The following is a 22817-nucleotide window of genomic DNA, read 5'->3' as shown; positions in this document are numbered from 1 at the left end:
TCCCACACTGCTTACTCGCTGCTGCGAACCAGACAGTCTGGTCAGTGTCGAAAATAATGTTCTCGTCGTCTTCGCACAGGAGTGCTTCCAGAATGTATCGATATATCGATCGATTTGGTCACACTGTTAAAAGTCTTCACAGTATTTTCTACTTTGCTACTCTTGGTCCGTGCCGTCAGTCGTCTTGAAAATTTTAATAGAGTCGTAAGTCTAGAGCGCTAGCAGTTCAGTTTCGGAAGCAAAATAAAATACATAAATAAATAAAAAACTGGTAATGCGTTGCTTGAGATATGAGCAATTGACACATTTAGCAAGTGCACGTGCTGGCTGCAAAAGTGTAAATTGGCATACGAATAATATCCAAATACTGCGTACTGTGTGTGCGCGTATATGTGTGTGTGTGTTAACGTGTAGCGATGTCATTAACAATATATGTACATACATGTATAACTATGTATATATATGCATGGAAAATATATATACAAATATATATATATATATATATATATATATATATATATATATATATATATATATATATATATATTTCTAAGAGTATGTATGTGCATGTGAATGTAATGTATATAAATCAGACGCCCCATGCGCCTCCCCCCACTACAGTCGGAAAAGAAGAGCACAGGAATTTTGAGCGTGGTGTGCAGATTTTGTTGCTGTTATTCAAAAGATAACGATGCACACCGCCGCTTTGGCATTCACAAATTGTTTATAAATATTTACTAGCACTGCTTGCGGCACCCATATTTTGCACGCGTTACAAAACCAAATAACGTATCGACGTCAACTTATCGGCTCTTGCTATTGTTTTTATCACAGCTACATGTGTATTGTATGTATGTGGACATGCTTATGCACGAGTATGAGCGTATGTATGTTAGTTGGCAGCGATACACGTACACACACACTCACAGGCGCAACAGCTCTATTGTTGCTAAAGAGTCTTTGCTAGTGCAAATCAAGTAATAAATAAACAATTACACTTTTGTTGTCTGTAGATCAAAATCAAAGCCGCGCTCTTCCTGCGGCCAACGCTGTCGTCGGACAAATTATTTGTGCTGAAGTTCAACAAATTGAACTTATTCAAATTAAACGGCGGCATCAACTTTTTAACTTTGGTAAGTTCATTAACTCACGTTCTCATGCAAATCAAATTAGAATCTAGTTTGAAAACAATTACGGAAAATTGAATAGGTCTCCCACCTAAGCTATTCTTGATTATAAATGTATGTATACCGTATAAGTCTGTAGACATGCGAGTAAAGTTTAAAGGAGACCTTTTCTGCGGACATGTCTATGCAGGTCCTGGGGTCACCGAACCTTCGCGAGCTACCTGCCTAGCTGGTCGCAGGTAGCAACAACAAATCATTTTCTATGCGCCTCGATTATCTGTTGACATTCGCGAAAAGCTTCTTTGTCTTGCTTTATCTCCACATGTATTTACCTGAAAGTGGTCTCTAGTTAAATCTGTTTTTCTTGATGCTGCTGCTACTGCTGCTGTTGTTGTTGTTGTTGTTGCTGTTTACTGCAGTTTTTTCAGATTGCCGGCGTTGGGAACCGGTTCTGAATCGACACATCCGATCCAAACTTCCCAGTTTCCAACGCATTAGTCATTATTGATCATGTTTGCTTATCTGAAATAATTCTGAGTCATGTTATAATTATATCAATTTAATTTATTTTACGATTTTTAATCGCTAAAACAGATAAAAGTTTGCTAATTTCTTTTTAAATTTAGCAAAAATTATCGGACGTTTATTTAATTAATATTTATAATTATTTATAATTTTATTATGACGACATTGTATAGAAATTAATGTTCATGTATAATTTAATCTAATATGTAGTTACCATTCCACTTCACTGGCCCGCCCAACAGAAATAGATTTTCTGCTGGTTTAGCAAGAGACAAGAGAGTATATTAGTTTTGTAGCATGTTTTGATTGCTCCTCAGTGATTCAAAACTAATAAAAACAAATTATAAAATAAGTATATTTTCTGGGATACCATAGATCAGATTGAGAGATCAGCGTTATGTTGCTATATCTGTTGGGATCTATCCAAAGAGTCCACGATATTTAAATATGTAATCATTTATTATTTAGCCTACTAGTGAAGCGTTAGAGTTATAAATTTTTAAGGAATATTCAGCAGTTGGGTGTACCCCACTGCAAATAAATTCTGGACGCTTTGGCGTGTGACATTTTCAGCCAGTGCTGTGCATCGGGATTTCGCCTTTGATATTCGTTTAAAGGTCATGCTCCGTATGCAGACGGTAGAACTCGGTTTAACTACCTCCCTTCTACCTCCCTGCCTTCACCAATTATTCAAATACCGATTGATTGACATCGAGTATAAAAAATCAATATAGTGTTAATTAAGTTTCGCACCAAATATGATTTTCCATTTATTTATTTATGTACTTGTTTCGCCCCGCTCATCAATATTGAAACTACTTAAATATTTGTAATTCGTAAACCTCAATAATGTGGAAACTGGAACTACGAGAACTGGGTTATGTTTGCCCGCGTGTATTATGATTTATGACAAGAGCAAAACTGGGTTAGATTTCGTTCTTGGTCAGGCTACATAATAAGCACAATTAGCTAGACCAGATAAGACCCCGCTCAGATAATCAGACTTTGATATTGTGCACATTAGTTCTGTGCCAAGTGAAAGTGTTTTTAAATAGGCATTTATATAAGCAACATAATCTGCCATTGGATTAGAATTTGAGCTAGAATTTTTTATGGAACTCTACAGTATATGGCAGCAAACAAACGAATCTTATAAATAATACATACATTTGCATAAAAGATTCAGAGCTGATTTTATATATATTTTGTATTTTATAATCATGATAGATATATGAAACCTTTATAGTACGAAGGCAAAGCATACATTTTGCTGTACAGTGCTAAAAAAAAGTAAGTGTTTTTGGCTATTAGAGCAAAAAAGTATTTTTTCTTTTTAACAAGAGGCCAGCTGACTGCTTGTAGCGCGAATTGGGTCAGTAATATGTATTTATATATAGCATTCATCCAATGCCACGCCCACTAGAAAATACCCTTCCGCGCTCCTTTACCTTTTTCTTGTCGGGCCCTGCAATGTCCCACAAAATTTGCATAAATAAATCAAAACTTACTTACCTGCCCCACTTTTCTCCGATACTACCCACACCTACTATCCCCATGCCCTCTCCCACACTCTTCACTCTATTGCCCTCAGGCCGGCGCTTTTCATCTGCTTTTGTTGTTGCTGTTTTTTTGCGCCTTTTTGTGCTTTTCCGCGCCTGCCTTTGGGGCCGCAGGAAAACCGGGTTAATTGTCAGCTGCACAGTTGATGGCGCTTCTTTGCTTTTAGTTTCTGCAAAAAAAATGGCAAAATTACAAGTAAAAGTGTTTTGGTCGGCAGTGCACGACCACCCGATACCGTAAATGCTGCCCTGAGCTGATTCTTTCCCTACCAAAATCTGGGAAATACAAAAATAAACTTCCCAAAATTATATTTCCGCTTTTAGCTTGCTCTGTTTATTGATTGAGATTTATTGATAAGTGCATACTTACGTTTTTTTTGCTGGTAGTACTTAGCCAATATACCCTATTTACCTATTTTTCAATGGGTAAAATAAAATTGTTGGCGGCGCAATTTCCGCCATTGTTCGCAAATGCAATTTTGTAATTAAAATAATTATTTGATTCGGTTTTTTGTTTTTTTTTTATTCACTTTTTTATCAACTTATTTCCTTTGGCATTATGAGAATACCAATTGCTCTATGATAGCTTCAATGTTCTCTATGTTTACCTTTTTTTACGCTTAAGCTCTCTTTATTGTTGATTTCTTGTTTGATCTCTTGTCTTCTGATATCTCATCTCTTCTTTATGATCTCTTCCCTTGATCAGTTATATGACATAAATTCCAGTATCATTCCAGTCTTATACTCAGGCAGCTCAAGCCAAATGTCCTCTATAGTCAGTTGACTGACTTATATATACATAATATTTTCCATGGTCATTTGAATAACATATACGTTACTTTTGTCTACTTAATTATTTCTATTATTCCCAATCAGTTGGAATACAATTTTGTATATACAATTTCCACTAATTTCACTTTGTAAATAAAATTCTAGGTCATGTATTTGTTTTAGGTCTAGAATACCAAAAAATTCTTATCGTATATCATATGAGATTATGCTGGTGTTGCCATGCGGCCTATCAGATGTTGGCCAGCATAAGCGGGTGGGCGGCAGATAGAAGGAGTAACCTAAAAGGGGCCATAAAGTCAACATGGCATATGCCAAAAGCTCAACATGTACGAAACTCTGTTAACACACATATAGTTATATAGCAGGCACACACACACACACAGATACAGATACACACATGCAAATGCTGTGCGGCCAATTAAGCAACATGACCTAGAATATTGTAACCCAATTGTGCCCCGACTCGGCTTAAATCACAGCTGTGGTGCAACTGTATGTGTGTGTGTGTGTGCGTATTAAATGTGCACTGTATTTGTGCGTCTGTGTGGTTGTGTGAGTGAGTGTAGCCTCTGCATGTGTGCTGCATGCTTAATTGTCGTAATAAATGCGTAGGCACATCACGTGCTATAGATATTTATGTACAAAGTGAAGCATGCATATGTATGTATATACATATATGCTTATATATATTATATATCAACTAAATATATTTATTATTTGTGAATGCCAATACTTACCCTTGCAGTTTCTTTCGGTCAATTCGTTTTAGCTCAACATTTCTACAACAACATTCTGATAAAGTAATTCGAACTGATCTATAAGATACGGACATATAGATAAATAGACACGGAAATTAAATTTAGACAATGTTGAATGCAGCAGATCTGAGATATTATATATATTTTTTCAGTATGCATTATGCGTGTAAGCTTAGAGCGTTCTATCCTTGGGAGCAAGTCGGAAATTGAATGTTAATTAAAAAGAAAAATATATAAAAATGTATATAATACATATTATATTATATTGGCGCAGCTATACAATAAAATTCATTTGCTAAGAATTCTCACTTAATCTGTATCTTTATTTGTGCTAAAGCTTAAATAATTGTGGTTTAACATAATGAAAATATAATTCATTTCTATATAACAATTATCTATATAATAGTACTATACAATTTTAGCAGTCATTCAAAATAACTCTAGCTTCTTTGTAGGCATTTGAAATTGGTGTAATTACAATTTCTAAAATTGTTATTCGTTATCATGTGCTTCGAGGTCTTACAGCACTAATTCTATACACCTGTCGCCTACTTAATTATTACAAGCACGTTCCTGGACAAATGAAAAACCTAAAATTGGTTAACTCGCTGACATAACCATGAAATCGAATTGAAAACGTCCGTCACTCAAAATTTGTTAGTAGAGCCACTATTTTTGGATAAGAGCTTTACCTAACTAACTGTCTTTCTCTGTCCCTCTCATTCACCCACTCTCTCTCTCCCTCCCACAAAGCTTTCGATTCGCTTGCCATTTGATTGAGGTAACCCTTTTTCTCTTGCCAGACACGTTTGGATCAACTGATTTGCTGCCAATGCCGCTATCAGAGAGTGGCTCAAAGGCTCAATCAGTGCTATGTTATGCTATCAGCTAAAGCCCCGTCTATAAGGCATGACATGGTGTAAGGCCGACTAAAAAACTCTTGACCAGTGTTCAATCAGGTGTGAAGGTGAGAACTGCTAGCATTTTACAGGTGAGCGCATGCATAGAGCAAGTGAGTTCAGCTTAAGCTGTATGTATATGGGCCCTACGAGCTATGGCACATGAGTTGAGATATAATATTGTTATTTATTATATATATATATTGTTCTTATTTGTTGTTGTGGTAGAAATACAACTGAGAGAAGGAAATGAACTGCGTCGCAATTATTAATATCTTTCTTTTAAGACATTGACAAGTCTTCTACATATTAATGCACATATACTCTCTGAGAATAAAAGAACCAGAGAGCTGTTTGTTATTCACGAAGCAGCTGCTCTTATCGAATATCTACTTGAATTTTAGTACTCATTATCATTGTTAGAATATAAAAAATGTCATTAAATAAATGTAAAAAGATTTCAACTCTATGCATAATGTCATACAGATCAAAGTTTTTACAGTTTCATAACTGTCTAAACAATTCCAAAGTTATTATGATGTATATTTATTTGCATATTATGTCTATATAAATAGGAGCAGACATGGGATCATAAATGATATTAATACCACACTTATCACACAATTAGTTTAACATAATGTATTCACATTGTTTTTCCTTTTTTGTGCATATATAATTCTCGTATCTCTTTGCTGTCACTTTTCCATAGTTTGCGAGCCGACCGAAAATGATAAGAATGGACTGTTTGCTCATCAAATGGGTATTATGGATTTCAAATGTTCTATGCCTGAAATTTTATAAATTCTTATTACCTATATAAGCGAAATATCTTGGAATATTTTTTGTATACGTTTTAATTCGAAAACAGTGTCAACATCTGTGTCCATAAAAACATTTATTTATAATCGATATTATACAGCATAAGGGTATTTACATATTGGTTTAATCTCTACCACACTTCCTCTTCTATTTTGCACATGCCAACGCAGATTTATAGAAAACAGCATTGTGTCGTGCTTATCACACGCTGTCGCAGATTTTTATCTATTGTAAGCGCCCGGCGATAACGGGATAAAAGCAAATATTGGTCTTTAGATAAGGCCTGCAGCTTACGCATTGTTCGGGTGTATCACAATTAATTCTCATTTAATATTTTGCCATCACTTTTTTGGCGTCTCGTGTGCCGAGACTGCGCGAGAGATAAGGTCAGGAGAAAATCCACAAAGGGATTGTGAAATCTATTGTAGTTGCTGTTGTTGTCGCTGCTGTTGTTGTTGAATAAAGCAGTGGGCAATGCCAATGCCAACGGCCACTCCTGCTACTGCTGCTGTTGCAGCGGGAGCGAAGAGAGTTTGTTTAGTTGCTTAGTCAACAAGCTGATCGAGTATATATAGTAATATATGTATATATATATATACGAGAAAGTAAATGTGAGAGCATGCAAATTGTTTTTCTTAGCAACAAGCTAGCCCCACCCCACTATACCCCCCAATCCCTTACCAACTGCACCCCCATCTCTGGGCGAGCGCTAGCGCACTCTCTTGACGACGAACCGAATGTCGTTATTTATATTATATTCGTTTCAGTTGAAATTGTTTTGTATACCTTATTTATGTTTACATACAAAAAACAAGTGCTGTTGCAACGCCTCGCAGTAAAAAACAATTGCTATCTATATGTAAATACATAGCATACAGGCATTTTTAAATTGCTGGCCAAGTCGTGCTCTCGCATAACTGCAATTCAATTAACAGCAGCAACGGTACCGGCAGCAGCAGCAGCAGCCGCATTAAAAACTCAACTATCAACCCATCTTAAGAAACTCTGCAAAACAAATGCAGTTTTTTGTGTAAGTCAAACGAATTCGCCAGTTTCAGTTAAATGTCAAGAGATATCCAATTGGACCGATTGCTTCTAATTTAATGTGAATCCTTTAACATTTGAGTGCTAGTCACTGGTGTTCGTGAATCCAATTGGGTTATGTTATGCTAATTTGATTGTGTGTGAATCCATTAACAGACAAAAAGAGAGAGCTTGCTATGATCAGCTGTTAATCCTTTAACATTTCAATGTTAATATCATTACGTGTGCATGAGCTCTGTTAATCATTCTATTACCAAAAATATAACATTCTAATGCTATTAACAGCCTGGGATTCCACGTTAGCGCAATTGACAATCCCCTTACGTACTTACACACAACCAAATATAAAGTGCAGCAGATGCACTTAAAAAAATTAGTTTCACTTAGCAATTCCTGCAAATCAAATTTCATTTCTTTGTGTGAGTCAATCAAACCAAAGCTCAAAGAGCAGTCAACCATAAACTGAAAGAATGAGAGGGAAAGAGAGAGAATGACAGTGAGAGTGAGAAAAAGGGTCAGGTAACAATCCCAATTGGCATACCTGCCCCTCTTTTTCGGCGGGCTACACTCACTCAAGCGTAGCCAAAATTGTTTTTTCAATTTTATCTATTTTCATTCAATTAAATCTCGTGTGTAAAAGTTTTCCGACAGTAAAAAAAAGTTTCCGTGACAATTGAATAAACTCAATTTGTTGCTAATTTGTTTTCAAAGATTTTTCACTTAAAACGAATTGAATTTATGCACTGAATTGAAAGGTGATTGAACGCGCGCCTTGTGGACCTCCGTATATACTGATTTTACTTGATTTTAGTTTATTCTCTGATATACATATATATACAGAATCCCATTTGTGTATAATACGACTTACATAATTTCTTTAGTTTCTATGTTTTATGCAAATATAACTGACTATCTATATATCTAATTATATCTTATATCTAATTTGTATTTTTTAGTTTCTCCAAGATGTCCAAATATTCGGGCAAAAAATGTCGCCTGCTCTCAATGATGTGGCTGACGGCGTTTTTCTTCTTTGTGGAGATCATCGTGGGCTATGTGACTAATTCAATGGCGCTAGTGGCGGACAGTTTTCACATGTTGGGCGACATTGCTGCCCTGGTCATATCATTCCTCTCAGTGAAGGTGAGTGCACCATAACCAGATACTAAACATGAAAGTATAATTAATATATATATATATATTCTTATTAACAGATGTCGCCCAAGAAATGGTCGAAGAACACCTTTGGCTGGGCACGAGCCGAGGTGCTGGGAGCTCTAGTCAATGCGGTGTTTCTGGTTGCGCTCTGCTTCAGCATCACAATTGAGGCTTGTAAAAGGTGAGGCACTTGTACCTGTACCCATATACATACTATATATACATACAGTGTATATATTTATGTTTCTTTGTTGCTGTGGTCAACGCCTCCACATCGCTCACTCACACACCCAAAACGCAATCCGAACCGTTTGCCTTGTCACCATTACGTCTGCTTACACATTTTCTTGACCACTTTGTTGTTGTTGTTGTTGTTGTTAGTCGCTCGTTTAATTTGTAAATTTGTATTTTGCTTTTGTTGTTGTTGCTGCTGTTTGAATTTACGTTTTTCGATCTTTTTCGTCATTCGTTATTCGCAACGTTTCAATTTGCATGCCGTGTGCATATTTATTTCTTCCCACTTTACGCTTTTATACGCCATTCGTTTGGATGAACGTGCAAAGGCTTCTCCCTTATTGTTCAATAGAATTAATCAGTTAAGCATATACATTTTCTTTGTATTACTATAATAAAAGTTATTATTTTTCGAATAAATTCATTTTCCTTCAATAAATTGATCAAGTTAAAGTATGAAATATTAATTCAGTTACGTTCTCATGTTAATAACAGTAAGCTGTATCACTAACCAGTGGCTGTATGCAGCATAACAGAACTAATGCTATTGACTTTGCAGTATAACAGAGCTAGAAACATAATCCTCACGCATTATGTTACTAACATTTATATGTAATTAATAACATGCCTGTAATAGAGTTGACCAAATTTATATTTAAAGTGATCGTTATGCCCTCAATGAACAATTCCTTAAATTTTGTCTTTAATTTTTGTCACAGATTCATTGAGCAGGAGCCCATACATCAGCCAGAACTATTGCTCATTGTTGGTATACTCGGTCTGCTGGTCAACATGATTGGCCTGTGTCTGCTCTATGGTACGTATGCTACATATTACTTAGTTTAACTTATTAATGGAACAAGGTTAATTGATTCTAGAGCATGGCGGTCATCACGGACACTCGCATGGCGGCGGCTTGACACGCAATCACAGTCGGCTTACAGAGCTGGCCAATATGGACGAGGGTGAGGATGAGCCGAACGATTATGCCTATGAAAAGCAGAAAGAAAAGCAGGTTAAGAAGTCCAGCCATGGTCACAGCCATGATCCCGGCCAGATGAACATGCGTGGCGCCTTTCTGCACGTGCTCAGCGATGCGTTGGGCAGCGTTATTGTGGTAGTAAGTGCACTGGTCGTCTGGAAGAGTGACTGGGAGTATCGCCTGTACATTGATCCAGCGCTGTCCATTGTGCTAGTAGCGCTAATCTTGCACTCTGTGTGGCCGCTGCTGCGTGAATCGGCGCTGATTTTGCTGCAAACGGTGCCCACGCACATCCAGGTCGACGCCATACAGAAGCGACTGCTGGAGAAGGTTGACGGAGTGCTGGCAGTGCACGAATTCCATGTCTGGCAGTTGGCCGGAGATCGCATCATTGCTTCTGCACACATACGGTAAATGTTTAATCGGAATAACCTTAAGTGCTCATAGCTAATTTTGAGTTGCCTTGCAGTTGCCGCAATCTGTCAGAGTACATGAAGATAGCCGAGAAGGTCAAGGAATTCTTTCACAATGAAGGCATACACTCGACCACCATACAGCCAGAGTTCAGTGAGATCGAGGGCTGCAATATGTCCGATGGCACCTCCAGCATCAATATGAGTGGCTCCGATTGCTGTGCCCTCGACTGTCCCACCACAGAGGAGGGCTGCGTGAAGGCCACCTGCTGCCAAAACAACAACAAATTGGTTAGTTGCAATGAATTCCCTTTGAGCAAGAGAAATTTAAATCGATATTTCCTTACAGAATCCGCTGCCTTCACCCTCAAGTTCACCTTATATGTGCCGTCAACGAAACGCGGCACGCCAAGCGGGCGATGTTGAGGCTGGCTCGCTGCTAGAGGCCGCAGCCAGTGGCGTCAACCCGGTGATAAGCAATGGCAGCGCTGTAACAGCAGCCGCGGAGCCAACGCCAAAGAATGAAATAGTCTGACAACAGCAACAGCCAACAGCACAACAGCATCAAGTACACTTTGATACAAGCCCAACCACAACATCATCAACAACACGTGATATAATAAAGCAAACAACTTCCAAAGTCATCGCGGCCAGCGATGCCAGCCCAAGTCTCTCGCTAACTGCACAAAGACGTCGCGAGCTGCAGCTGCGTGCCGAGGCGCAGTCCAAGGAGCAAGTGAAACTCAGCGGCGGTGCCTGCACCCGAAACGGCGATGAGGTGGCGCTTTAAAGGAGCAGAGGATGGAGACGCCACCTAAGCTGTTTAGTAGAAAAATACACACACCCACACACATATTTTGTTTTTAGTTCGTGGTTAAGTGCAGGTTCTCAACGTTGTTGTCTAGTTTAGCAGATAAAGAATTATTTTAAAGTGTGGGTGCTTATGCGCAAAAAAGGGACAACCACAACATAAACACAAACATTAACAGCGCAACATAATTCATTTATATATTTTATGTGCTAGTTTAATTGAAATCAAAATGTTTAGATTTAGCAATTTAGCAGTTTTTCATATAATATATATAAATTATATGAAATGTTGATAGATTGAACAAAAAGAAAAACAATGAAACAAAATATTAGTTAATTCTTAGCCCTAAGAGCAACAACAATTAAGAATATATGTACGTTTTTTACATTTTGAAAAAGTTTATACATGAAAAGGAGATGAAGAAAAAACACATTATATTTAGTAGATATATATATATATATATACATAATATAGTTAATGATCAAAGACAGTGACAGCTGTGACTGTTTAGAGGAAAGTTAAAAGAATTACGAATACCTAGCGTATTACAATTTTTGCAAATTCTATAAACAAAAGTAAAATAAAACAAAAAAACTTATATATACATTCTATAATTAGGCATTAATTTTTTATTCTTAGTAGTTTGATTAATAATGCTGAAGTATGAAAAGGGTTTTACTGCGCTATGCTAATTAGTATATTATTAATTATATTTATTATTACTATGACGCTGTATTATCCTATCTGATTGTTTCACTGTGTCTGCGTGTATGTCTGTAAATATGCCTACATCAAACATAAATCATTATATAATTAAATGACACGAGAAATGAAAGCCAAACAAAATATAATTCTATTTGATTTTGATTAAAGCCAAAGCCCTTCCAAATTTCATTTGTAAATAATATATTTTATTATAGTTTTGCAATTTTATTTCACTTCATAACAACTTTAAACAATAAACAAAGTATTTGCATTTTTTTTACAGAGTAGATCATTTTTTCTGTCTATTTACAATCAACTTAAGAGTAAATTTTAAGATTAAAATTGAAAAGCAAACTAAGAAAATAAATTAGAAAATCTTTGAATGGAATGTAAATAAAACCAAAAAGAGTGCTTGAAATAAAGACAATATTTATTGCTCTGGCTCGTGCTCCCCGTCATCAATGCATTGCATCTCTGAGAAGCGAAGCTGACGCTATAAGTTCTCATCTAGATTCTTGTCGGTGTTCTCCTCGACAATCGCCTCATCCCACGGGCCGTGAATGTTGAACTTATGCCGCTGGTGCCTTACGAATATAAACGGACAGGCGAAGTTTATAAACAGCGTGGTGCAGGCATATAAATATAGCACGGGCCGCGATATGCAATAGAGTGCCGCACAGCATATGCAGAAGATGGGCACCATGTAAAGGGCGTGCCATGTGGCCGCTGTTATGATGGGATAGAGCACAAAGAAGATTGCCGCCTCCACGAGCAGCACGAAGGCGTGATACGACGTAGAGAGACGTGACGCCAGGCATATAGCTCCGAATATGGCTGCATTGAGGGATATGGCCTTGGAGACCATGGCCACTTTCAGACCGTAGTCAGAGAACATCAAATTGAAGAGCATCACAAAGAATGTCGTTGTATATATGGTGTCCGTACTAATGGCCTGTGTCAGGGTGTGCAGCATCGGCGAGAAGATGTAGCCAAAGAGCAACACAGTGCAAAGCGTCGTCGAGTCCTCGCCCAGCAGTTTCATGCTAAGGCTGCTGCCACGATAGCATAAATATCCGATGCCGGTGATGATACATGTGGGCGCCAGTATACTCGTCGGTGAGAGGCTATCGCTGAGCATCATATGGTAGAGTATCAGAAAGCCAGTTATGCAGGATATTTGATTGTTCAGCACGGTGATGCCGGCAACAGCCTCACTGAACGTATAAAGTCGTACGTGAAGATTCGTTTGCAAATCTTTCAGAAAACTCACATCCGTATAGTTATCGGGATAGTCACGATTTGAGTAGAGGTTCTTAACCCATGGCTTTCTCTTCCCGTATGAGGTTTTAGACATTTTTTAATTAGAACCAAATACATTTATTGACAATTGGTTTGTTTACAAGCAATCAGCTGATGGAGTTATCGATATCACCAACTCTATGTATCGATAATAAAACACAGAGGCGCGCAAATTGAATTTAAATAAAATACCGACCTCAGAAATCGTTCAAATGATTTACTTTATTCGCGCTTAAGAGTTAGTTGTATAAAGGCTGTATTATTATTATTATTAAGCGAGCAAAAGTGCCCTTGGCTAGTATTGTAGAGTATATATAGTATATAGAGTTAAAATCAGTAAAAATCCATTGGATTAGTTTAAAAAGGGACAATCGTCGAAGACTTGGTTAAACAATTGTGAGTAGGCACTTTCGTCAGCTTTTAAAAATGGGCTCTAAATAAGGCCACTGTCAACAATAAGAGATTCCTCTATAAATACGAAAAAGTGTTATAGAGTTTAGGACCAGCCGCCAGTCAGTTTATGAAACAGTTCCTCGTTGAGCGTCTGATTGTTATCCTTGGAGCGCATTGACATGAAAATGTAACCGCCAATAAATTCGTGAACCACCTTACAGTCAGCAGAAAGGCAAGAGAAGACGACGTTCTCATCGTTGAACTGAATCATCATGCACTTAATGCCCCAGTTAACGTTCCAGGCCTTCATGCTGTTGTAGCGCCAGGTCTTGATATGATCCCCCGTGCTCAGATCCATGCGCATGATTCGATTGTGGGCCACACCCAGAAGCTCCTCCTTGCGGTGGCCGTCGAACTTGATGATGAACAGTGAGACGCCAAAGTCGGGAAGAGATTGCCAAGCTTGGATATACTTCAATTTCGCTTCTAGCAGTGACAGCTCCCGCACATTAGCGTGCGCCTCTAGAATGCGCTGCACGGCCTTGCCGGATAGCTTGCGCAGCATCTTCGGCGACAGATAGTCGACAGGATCCACACTGCGTGGATCGATGTTGACGTGGATGCCATGCACGGGTCGTTGCATCTGCAGTAGGGAAAGAATGCCATCGACTTCGCTCTCATATGTGCTGTCCGCCAGGGAACGACCCTTGGCCGCCAGGCGACACGCGGCCAGCCACTTGGCATACTGTTGCTCGTTCTCGCAGCGCACCCAGACCTCACTGTTGGGTCCATGGCGATCCTCTGGTGAGACCTCGAGCCGTATTGCATATTTGCCCTGTGCCAGATTCACATCTGGCGTCACCTCGCATCCACGCAAATTGATACTAATTACGGGCGCAGTACGTCGCGAATCCTCAGCGCATTTGTATAGATGCAAGTGCAAGTCGCGATAGGTGAAGAAGTAGCGCTTGTAGCCGCGCAACGTGAAGCGCTGAGGCTTAAGGAAGCGCAAATAGTCGGAGAGTTCCGGTATGTGGGTGATGTTAACCGAATCGTTAGCATTGCTACCTTCCAGCGTGATCTGAAGCTCGTTGAGCGCTGAATCGATGTCATCGTCGTCGTTCTCCTGACTGGACGTCTCAACGCCGGAATCTACGGCGGGCAGCGGCTGCATGTCCACCTGATGATTCACCTGGAACTGGAGAGCAGCAAACATGAGCGTCTCCTGCTCGGTGCAATCCAGTTCCTCGTTCAAAATAGACCATTTGGCCTGCTCGTACAGCTGGTTGATGCGCACCTGGTCGTACTTGGGATTCATGTCAAAGAACGTGTAGTATTTGAAGCGCAAGCACAGCGTGTCATATTCCCGAATGCCCTGTTCCATCAGCGACAACGAACTGTCCAGCCAACCTACATTCAGTCGAGCCTTCTCCACCAACGATTTTGGGCGCAACAGACGGGCGCGTACCTCAGCGCTGGGCGCATGCGGCGAACTGGCCAAGTTCTCCTGGAAGTCGCCCAAGCTCGAGGACGAGGAGTCATAGGTGCCGTAGCCTGTATGGCTGGGCTTCCAGTTTCCGGGTGTATGAGGTGTGGGAGAGCGTCGACTAGCCACATTGTGTGGAGAGAGCGGTGCACAGAAGAATAAGCCTGGAGCCGATGGTTTGTCAAGGCTGCCGTTGCTGCCGCCATTAAAACTCGAATTGATGGGTACAAATGAGTTGGTATCTGGGGCAGGCTGCAGGTAAGTTGTGCCGTCTGGCTCCGCAATCGGCACACGCTTCAGATGCGGCAACTGGGCAAAGTTCTTCTTTAGATGCTCCGGCTCGAGCGGCTTACACAGGGACAACTCCTCAGGGTAGCGTATGTCTAGCTGTTTGCACAGATTCACAACAGCCGCAAAGGTCTTTGCGGAGTAATCCACGCGGCAGTCAATGTAACGCAGATCTGGCAACTGGACGCGCAGAATCTTGTGCATGGGAGTAAAATGTAGCAAGTTGTCCGCCTGGACGCCACATTGATCGAGTGTGGCTCGTGTGCGCGTAAGCCAAATGTTCTTGGCTGGCCAGTAGAGTGCATGATCGGACCAATCTTTCGGATTCTCTGGATCGACCAGCTGCAGCATTATGCTGCCCAAATGCTGGTCACCGCGCACGCGCATCGTACGCTCCAGAGACAGATCCGTTATAAAGATGCGCAAATTCCATGAATTCTCACCAACGTGAATCATTTTCCTTTATTTGTGCGTGCTGATGTCAGATGTGCCCTTTAATCTGCTGCCACTGTCTCTTTCTCTCTCACTCTTTTTGTAAACGTCCTTGTGACGGCGCCTACGTCAATTCGATTCGCCTACAAAGATGAAAATCTTAAGAGTTTGTGTTGCATCTGTTAACGAATACAGTTATTTCAACGAATTCTTGACGTTTCAATTACACATATTAATGCGGGCACGCTGCATATGTTGTAATACTTCCGGATGCGCACAATTTCATTGATTAATTTTCACTTAAGAAACTGGAGCAATTAATGAAAATGCATTGAAATAGAAAGCGATACTCGTTGCTCAATGAATAGCTGCTGCTGTGCTGTTCACTGCTGAACCGGTTGAGAACTAATGTGCAATCGCGACAAGTTGTCAGCACTATTGTAATCGATAGACTCTGGTTAGTGATTTTACGATATGTACTTACCGTTTCCCACGGCTTGCCATGACAACGAAATACAGATGAAGCGTTTGCACCCACTGATTCGACCATTTCAAATGATTAACTATTCCTATCCAATTGGCGGTCTGCAGCTGTTACTACTAAATGAACATGCTCGTCAAGTTGCCATCGCCCGCCTATCGATAGGCAATGTTATAATGTTTTGTTTTGACAATGGCCAAGTACCGTTATATTTGTTTTGCCATGGCAACCAACTCGAAATTAAAAACCAGCCCCAAGGCTAAACTTTTCTATGATATTTTACAAACAAACAATAAACAAACAAGCAAACACAAAATTCGTAACCAGAGCAGCAGCCGTTTAATTTTCAGTTAGAAACCGACAGCTGTACCAGCCGGCACCAATATAACACCAACATTCGAATTCATCATTAACAATATTTACACTGAGGAAACAACTCAACAAATAAATTTTAACTTTTCTGCGCAATCATAAAAAATATAAAATAAAGTGCCTTTGTGTGCACTTAAATGGTATCGCCGCGCAGATCCGCATTCCCCACAACAGAAGAACCCCTGTGGGATAATAACATGTCGTAAGTATCCCAGTGGATCACTGCATTATCCCTCATCCCCCTAACTCGCAACTCACAGGTTGCCGGCAAAAAGCTGTGAAAGCCTCTATTCGGCCAGCTCTCGCGAATCTGCTAGCCAAATTTATCAACGGAAACAACCGCAGCGCGGCATGAAGGCATCTAATGGCCTTCGTCAGCCATCGATGGTGAACAACAAAGCCACCAGCGACATCCATCAACGGGTGATGTCCGCTCGCAATTTGCGTGTGAAGACCTTCCAGAATCAGCTGGCCGATGCCCAGGCCGAAATTTCGAATTTGGCCCACGAGAATCGTATGCTGCGCACCATGCACAAACGCCAATCGATGGCCCTCAATAAATATGAGAATACGGGTGCGGAGCTGCCTCAGCTATTGCACTCTCATGCCGAAGAGCTACGTGTCTGGCAGACCAAGCATCGCAATGTACAGGCAGCCAATAAGGAGCTGGAACAGAAGCTCAAACAGAAGGAACAACAAATCTTGACTCTAAGCGACCAGAATAGACACTTCAGTCAGCTGATTCGAGACAAGTAAGTCGCGATTGGGGTGGAACTTGAGGATTATATGTTTACACACATTCACTTTACAGAAATCTGGATGAACGGCAGAAGCTACAGGATAAGGTGCGTGTCCTGGAGCAGCGCCTGCAGGAAAAGGATAACGATATGAAACTTATGGCACGCAAGGTGCAGCTGGAATCGAAGAACTTCCGCCAGCAGCTGCTCAACGAGCAAAAGAAGTGCAAGGAGGTGATGCTGAAGCTAGAGAAGGCCAAGTTGGAAATCAGTGGATATCGCAAGCTAGAGGAATTTACAGTTGAGTCAACTCATTGAAATCGATGTACATAATGTATATGTAATATTACTAATTCTAGATTGACAAGTCTAATCCCTTGTCCGCGAGTCGACGCACCAAATTGAATGCCGTCGAGGAAACAGATAAGATTGAAAAGTTGGAGAAGTCCCTCGAAATGCTGGACAAGGCCATTGAGAAAAATAATCAAAGTGAATTCAATGCGCTGACCGACGTTCTGGATACAGACTCAAATTTCGATTTTGAAAAGGACGATGATGAGGAGAAGAATGCCATTCAAGCGTCAGAGGGTCCAGATAACAAAGACAACAAACCAATACGCGCCAAATTGACGCTACCTCCGGCCAACAACCAGCTGAAGCCTTTGTCCAGTGCTCAATCCAATGCATCACGTCCTTCGCTCGGCCAATCCTTGATTCCGTCTAAACTTAATTCTGGCAAGTCGAACTCACGTCAGCGTAGCGGTGCCGGCGGCGGCGGTTTTGGTGGCAGCTTATCCACATTGGGCAGCAGCAATGCACGCAGCAGCTTGCCCGGCAAGCGTCGAGAGAGCGAGGCCCCCAGCTCGAAGCATACACCAGCAGCAGCAGCAGCATCTGCTGCAGATACAGCTGCCGAAAAGCTGGAGGCACTGGCAAAGACATTGGAATACGACTATGAAGAGGATTCGGACCGTGATGAGGATGAGGACAGTGATGACAAAAAGTATGGAAAAATGGACGAAGAAGATGATGCTGGAAGCGATGAGGAGGAAAATCAAAATAATGGCCAAGATGAATATGTATCATACTTGGACACCAAGTGTGAACTGGTTGAAATGCTGGAAATGGACGAGGAGTACGAGGATGACGACGATGACTTACAATCACCGGAGCCACCAAGCAAAGCTGTGGTAAGTATGATTAAAGAGTATGAAAAAGTCCATTTATTTATAGTCCTAAACCATTACCAATCCAAGCAGCAGAAGCTTAACTTGCGTGCGCCCAACATGAAGGAAAACATGGCTGGCATTCGAAAGCTCATCTCAGATGACTACAAGGAACGTGAGAACTTCTTGGATATCCACTGTCGTCCCACTTCGGGCACTAATTCGCGCGACGATCCAGGCAAAAAGAAGCGCCCAGGCCACGCAGCAGCTGCTCCTGCAGGTGGCCACTTGGTCGCCAGTCGCAAACATGCTCTGCTCGCCGCTCTAAAGGTCATCGATGACAACAAGGATGAGGATTAGTTAGGCGTTTTTCAGACTATAAGCGTTAAGTTATATTTTTTAATTTATTCCAAGTAAAGAGCTCTGATAAGCGGCCAGCTGAAGCATGTGCAGCAAGAGCTGCACAAGTGCTCTGGTCCCCATGGATGACGTTCCCATGCCCCAGCGTTTAGTGCAGCTTTTTGCTGCACCTGCTCCAGCGCCGTTGAGCAAGTAAAAACGATATGTATGGAACACCTAGCAGCAGTTTCAAATTGTACAAATGTATTTTTATGTTTACCCTAGGATCTATACATTACATTATTTCATAATCATTTATTGTTCTTTCCACGCATCTTGCTGATGGCCCGGGAGACCTTTTTGCGCAGCTCCTTTTGGCGCTTCAGCTTGGATGCTTCGTCAGCTCGCTTTTGGGCACGGAACTTTTTCAAACGCTGCTTCGTTTCCCTTTGCTCGCGACGTCGCTTGTCCTCGTAGTTCGTCTCTATCATCTTCATCATTTTGGCCACCTTTTGCTCATACGGCGAATTGATTACGGCAACGCGTTCGAGAGCTTCCTTCGAATTTTCTGGGCCCAGCTTCGGTTTATCCTTGTAGGGCAAGGCACGCTGCAGTGCCTTTGGTATGACCAGTGGCCGGAAGATCCTTGGTTTGCGCACAATTTCAGTGTACATGCTGTCTGGCTGTGCCTCGTTCTGGAGCGCCCGCTCCCGCTTCAGTTGGCCAAGCGTCTTCATGCCTTGCCATTGACTCTTCTTTTCTGGGGGCAACAGTAGCGAAGTAATCGGAGCATAGAAACGTGGCACCTCCACATTGAACCAAGTGCGACAGAATACGATGTCGCTCAGCAATATCTTGTCCTCGAATGTGGCACGGAATGAGCCCTCCGGCGTGTGATGGGCCTTTTTAATTTGGCCACGAATGCCAGAAACTGTCTTGATCTTCGCACCTTCAAATTTGGCCACCTCCAGGGAAGAGTTGAACATGTCCTTAATGAATGCCGTGTTCTTGTAGATCTTGAAGGGATGTCCCACTAGCTTAAGTTTCTTCATAATCTGCGAGGATTTGTCCAGTTCGGTAACACAGCCGGTGGCAGCGATGCGGAAACCTAAACGCTTCATTTCCTCTTGATCCTGACGCACAGTTTGCAGCGCCAGAAAGCCTGTATTTTGAGGCGTTATAGGACCCCAAAAGGTCATGCTGCAGGTCACATGATTGGGCGTATATTTGAGATAGCGATGCCTCAAGTTGTCCTCGACCTTTGCAAAGATGGCCACCGTCTGGAAGCGACGCCAGCCCATCGAAATGATCAGTGGATCGCCAGTCTTGAGGATCTTCTTGTACCAGCGGTGCTTCTTGACCTTGCAATTAACATAGCCCACATTCTCCTCGGTCATGTTGAGTGCACCCACAAGCACTGGATAACTCGCATCGAAATTCTCCACAAACTCAGCTGGTATAGACTTAAAGCCCAGGCGCACATATAAGCCAGCGCGATAGCCTTCGATTTGGATGCGGAGCTCATTGTCCAGCTGAGCGAACTCGTTTTTGTTCAGCTCACTCTGCTTTTGGGCCTCCGCCTTGAGGTCCTCGTAAAAGGAGTGATCGCCGGTGATGCGTCCATCATCTTCACCCTTCCCATGATTATCATATTCTGCATCGAATTTGGCCTTTAGTTTCAGTTTTTTGGCCATAAGCTCAGCCTTGGTCAGATTTTCCTCCTCCACGCGGGTCATTCTACGTTTGGCAGGTGGACCTGCGGCGTCCTCATCAACGGTTGCCTTCTCCTCATCCGCTTCTACTTTCGGCTTGCCGCTGTGCTGTTCGCCCGTCTCCAGGTCCTCAAAGTCGCCATAGACTTCGCTATCCGCATCGCTCATGTCGTCTAATTTAAGCAAGTTTTCAGCATCTTCCGAGGCTTTCCATTTGCCTGTCACAAAGCAGTTCTTGATAAGCTCCTTGTTTGCATCGGAAAGCCAGTCTCGTGTAGCATCTAAAGTGGAATAATTTTTAATAAAAACGTTCATTAAATAAATGATAAAAATCTTACCGCTTTGATACTCGAAGAAGCAGCGCTCGTCCTTGTCGCGAATGTCCTTGTCCTGCTGCAGGTTCGTTTGCTTTTTGGAAGCTAGTCGGAACAAGCCGCCCAGTTCCTCTTCTGAATCCTCGGCATTGTCCTCCTCCTGCTTCTCCTTGACTTCGCCTTGGTTGTAAACACCATAGACAATGCGCATCAAATTGCGGGACTCCGAGTGACGTTGCAGGAAGGCATCACGCGCTTTTTGTGCCAGATTGTTTTTCCAGCTCATGTTGCTGGCCAGGATGCGTGCTTCATCATCCTCTTCGTTGGATTCCTCGCTGTCCGCTGCGCTTTTTTTGACATCCGCCAAACTTTGATACTCTTCATCACCGGAGGAGACATCCTCATCCTCATCCTCTTGGTCCTCCTCCTCATTATCGCTATCCTCACCACGCCAATCATCAGCAGCAAATTCATCAGGCTGCTCTTCGTCGTCCGAGGCTGCATCCAAGCCAGAATCATCTGCATCGCTGTCTTCCTCATGATCTTCATCGGAATTCACCTGTTCTTCGATTTTAAAATCCTTGGACATGATGGGCGCACCATCAGAGAAGAGTCGGAATTCTTGCTGTTCAATTTGTTCATCGATAGTGGTCTTCTTGTCTATCAATTTGCTGACCAGTGCTTCCTGCTCACTGGACTCGGCTGTCTTTTCCTTATGTGAATGCGAGCCCTGGAGCTCAATGTATACAGCATCTTTGTCATAGACGATGCCACCGACCCCCGACATAGGGGCATAGAGCAGACGCTCCTTTTCCAGCAAACTACGCTTCTTTTCTGTGCCAGGCAGAGGACACGGATCAGGTATAACGCCTAGCTCGTCGATGCGTGCATCTCCCAAGCCGGCAATATGTACCATATGTTCCTGCTTGAGCGGCACACCACGCACATAGCCATACAGGACGACCTCACGATCGCACTTGGGATCCCGGCGCACTGCATCCGTATTGGTGATATCCTCCATGCGATCCACCAGAAGGTAGCTGTGCGCTCCTCTCCACTGCAGTGGACGGAACTTCATAACAGATATGAAGCGACCCAGGTTCTTGATCTCATTACGCAAATATTCGCCATGGAGCAGGCCAGACAAATAAAAGAGTTTAGCTCCATCGTAGACCTCTGTCCAGAATCGATGCTTCAGCTCCTTCTTCCGTTTGCGAAGTTGCTTGGGATTCTTAATCATATCCAAATGGGTTAGCACACCCATGATCTTGGGCATGCCATGCACTTGGCAAATGTTCAGGAACTCGAAGATCTCCATCTCAAAGCCATAGCTTGCATCACAGAGCAGAAGCACCAGATCCGCACACTTGGCTACATCAATCATTGAGTTAATGTCATTGTTACACTCCAGCAAGGTAATGCGTCGTTTTTTTGAGGTTACTATAGTAATAGGACCACGTATATCCGTAACAGTTGTGCGTGTGAAGCTCTTGATAAGATCCTTGATCAGCGTTGTTTTGCCTACTTTGGGTGGACCCACAATCGCAATCAGAACCGGTGGCGGTTCATCGGGTGTCTGGTCGACTATGGGAATATGCTGCTTTTTGGCCGTCAGATCCTCTTTGCGTCGAAAATTGCGTTCAGCACGTTGTGCCGAGTTGATAGCAAACGCTTTTGGATTTCGTTGGCGCGCCGTCAATTCGGGTTCCTTTTGATTGGAATCCTTTTTGGCCTTTACCTTCTTCTTTTCCGCCTTGACCCCAGATTGGCGGGCACGGTGCTGCTTTCGCTTATCCTGGCCAACATCGTCAGCCATTATTTACAACCAATATAAGAATACAAAAATAAATTCCTCTGCCGTTTACGAATCGATCTGCACGTGTGAGCGGAGAAGTAAACCATCTTAGTATTAAAATACCAAAGTAGTGTATGTAATTTTTGCCATTTTGGTTTTAATAATATTTCGGTCACA

At 41.9% G+C, this 22817-nt stretch overlaps 5 protein-coding genes across 9 annotated transcripts; 2 read left to right on the top strand and 3 right to left on the bottom strand.

The window, feature by feature from the left end:
• Positions 1–120: 120 nt before the first annotated feature.
• Positions 121–11735, top strand: ZnT63C (solute carrier family 30 member 1). 3 transcript variants are annotated; one of them, XM_018100444.3, is made up of 8 exons: positions 121–271; positions 1014–1133; positions 8480–8666; positions 8738–8862; positions 9635–9732; positions 9794–10307; positions 10367–10601; positions 10660–11735. In XM_018100444.3, exons 3-8 carry the CDS (start codon positions 8490–8492, stop codon positions 10843–10845), a joined length of 1335 nt encoding a protein of 444 aa, XP_017955933.1. In that variant the 5' UTR covers positions 121–271; positions 1014–1133; positions 8480–8489; the 3' UTR covers positions 10846–11735. The 3 variants fall into 3 exon arrangements, with proteins under 3 accessions (XP_017955933.1, XP_089115026.1, XP_089115025.1); XM_089258900.1 differs by having other exon boundaries at positions 126–204; XM_089258899.1 differs by lacking the exons at positions 121–271; positions 1014–1133 and adding an exon at positions 7481–7509.
• A 275-nt stretch (positions 11736–12010) lies between these two features.
• Positions 12011–13284, bottom strand: PIG-C (phosphatidylinositol glycan anchor biosynthesis class C). Its single transcript, XM_018100446.3, has one exon. The coding sequence runs from the start codon at positions 13178–13180 to the stop codon at positions 12320–12322; it is 861 nt and encodes a 286-aa protein (XP_017955935.1). The 5' UTR covers positions 13181–13284; the 3' UTR covers positions 12011–12319.
• A 235-nt stretch (positions 13285–13519) lies between these two features.
• Fit2 (Fermitin 2) lies at positions 13520–16131 on the bottom strand. Its single transcript, XM_018100436.3, has 2 exons — positions 15952–16131; positions 13520–15867 (listed from the first exon to the last, which is right to left on the bottom strand). Exon 2 carries the CDS (start codon positions 15746–15748, stop codon positions 13622–13624), a length of 2127 nt encoding a protein of 708 aa, XP_017955925.1. The 5' UTR covers positions 15749–15867; positions 15952–16131; the 3' UTR covers positions 13520–13621.
• A 332-nt stretch (positions 16132–16463) lies between these two features.
• Positions 16464–19040, top strand: LOC108651037 (uncharacterized). 3 transcript variants are annotated; one of them, XM_089260593.1, is made up of 5 exons: positions 16464–16779; positions 16853–17329; positions 17389–17614; positions 17674–18504; positions 18571–19040. In XM_089260593.1, the coding sequence occupies exons 1-5, from the start codon at positions 16715–16717 to the stop codon at positions 18838–18840; spliced, it is 1869 nt and encodes a 622-aa protein (XP_089116719.1). In that variant the 5' UTR covers positions 16464–16714; the 3' UTR covers positions 18841–19040. The 3 variants fall into 3 exon arrangements, with proteins under 3 accessions (XP_089116719.1, XP_017955926.1, XP_030242185.1); XM_018100437.3 differs by having other exon boundaries at positions 16469–16779; positions 16838–17329; XM_030386325.2 differs by having other exon boundaries at positions 16479–16779; positions 16838–17329; positions 18574–19040.
• On the bottom strand, positions 18866–22794 carry LOC108651031 (ribosome biogenesis protein BMS1 homolog). The gene is made up of 2 exons (XM_018100428.3): positions 20870–22794; positions 18866–20812 (listed from the first exon to the last, which is right to left on the bottom strand). The coding sequence occupies exons 1-2, from the start codon at positions 22659–22661 to the stop codon at positions 19131–19133; spliced, it is 3474 nt and encodes a 1157-aa protein (XP_017955917.1). The 5' UTR covers positions 22662–22794; the 3' UTR covers positions 18866–19130.
• Between the last annotated feature and the right edge of the window lie 23 nt (positions 22795–22817).

This window comes from Drosophila navojoa, chromosome 4 (assembly GCF_054131105.1).
Source record: "Drosophila navojoa isolate 15081-1374.11 chromosome 4, UAZ_NAV_1.0, whole genome shotgun sequence".
Lineage (NCBI taxonomy): Eukaryota > Metazoa > Arthropoda > Insecta > Diptera > Drosophilidae > Drosophila > Drosophila navojoa.
The sequence above is the reverse complement of the archived record's forward strand: the minus strand, read 5'-3'. Positions and strand labels throughout refer to the sequence as shown.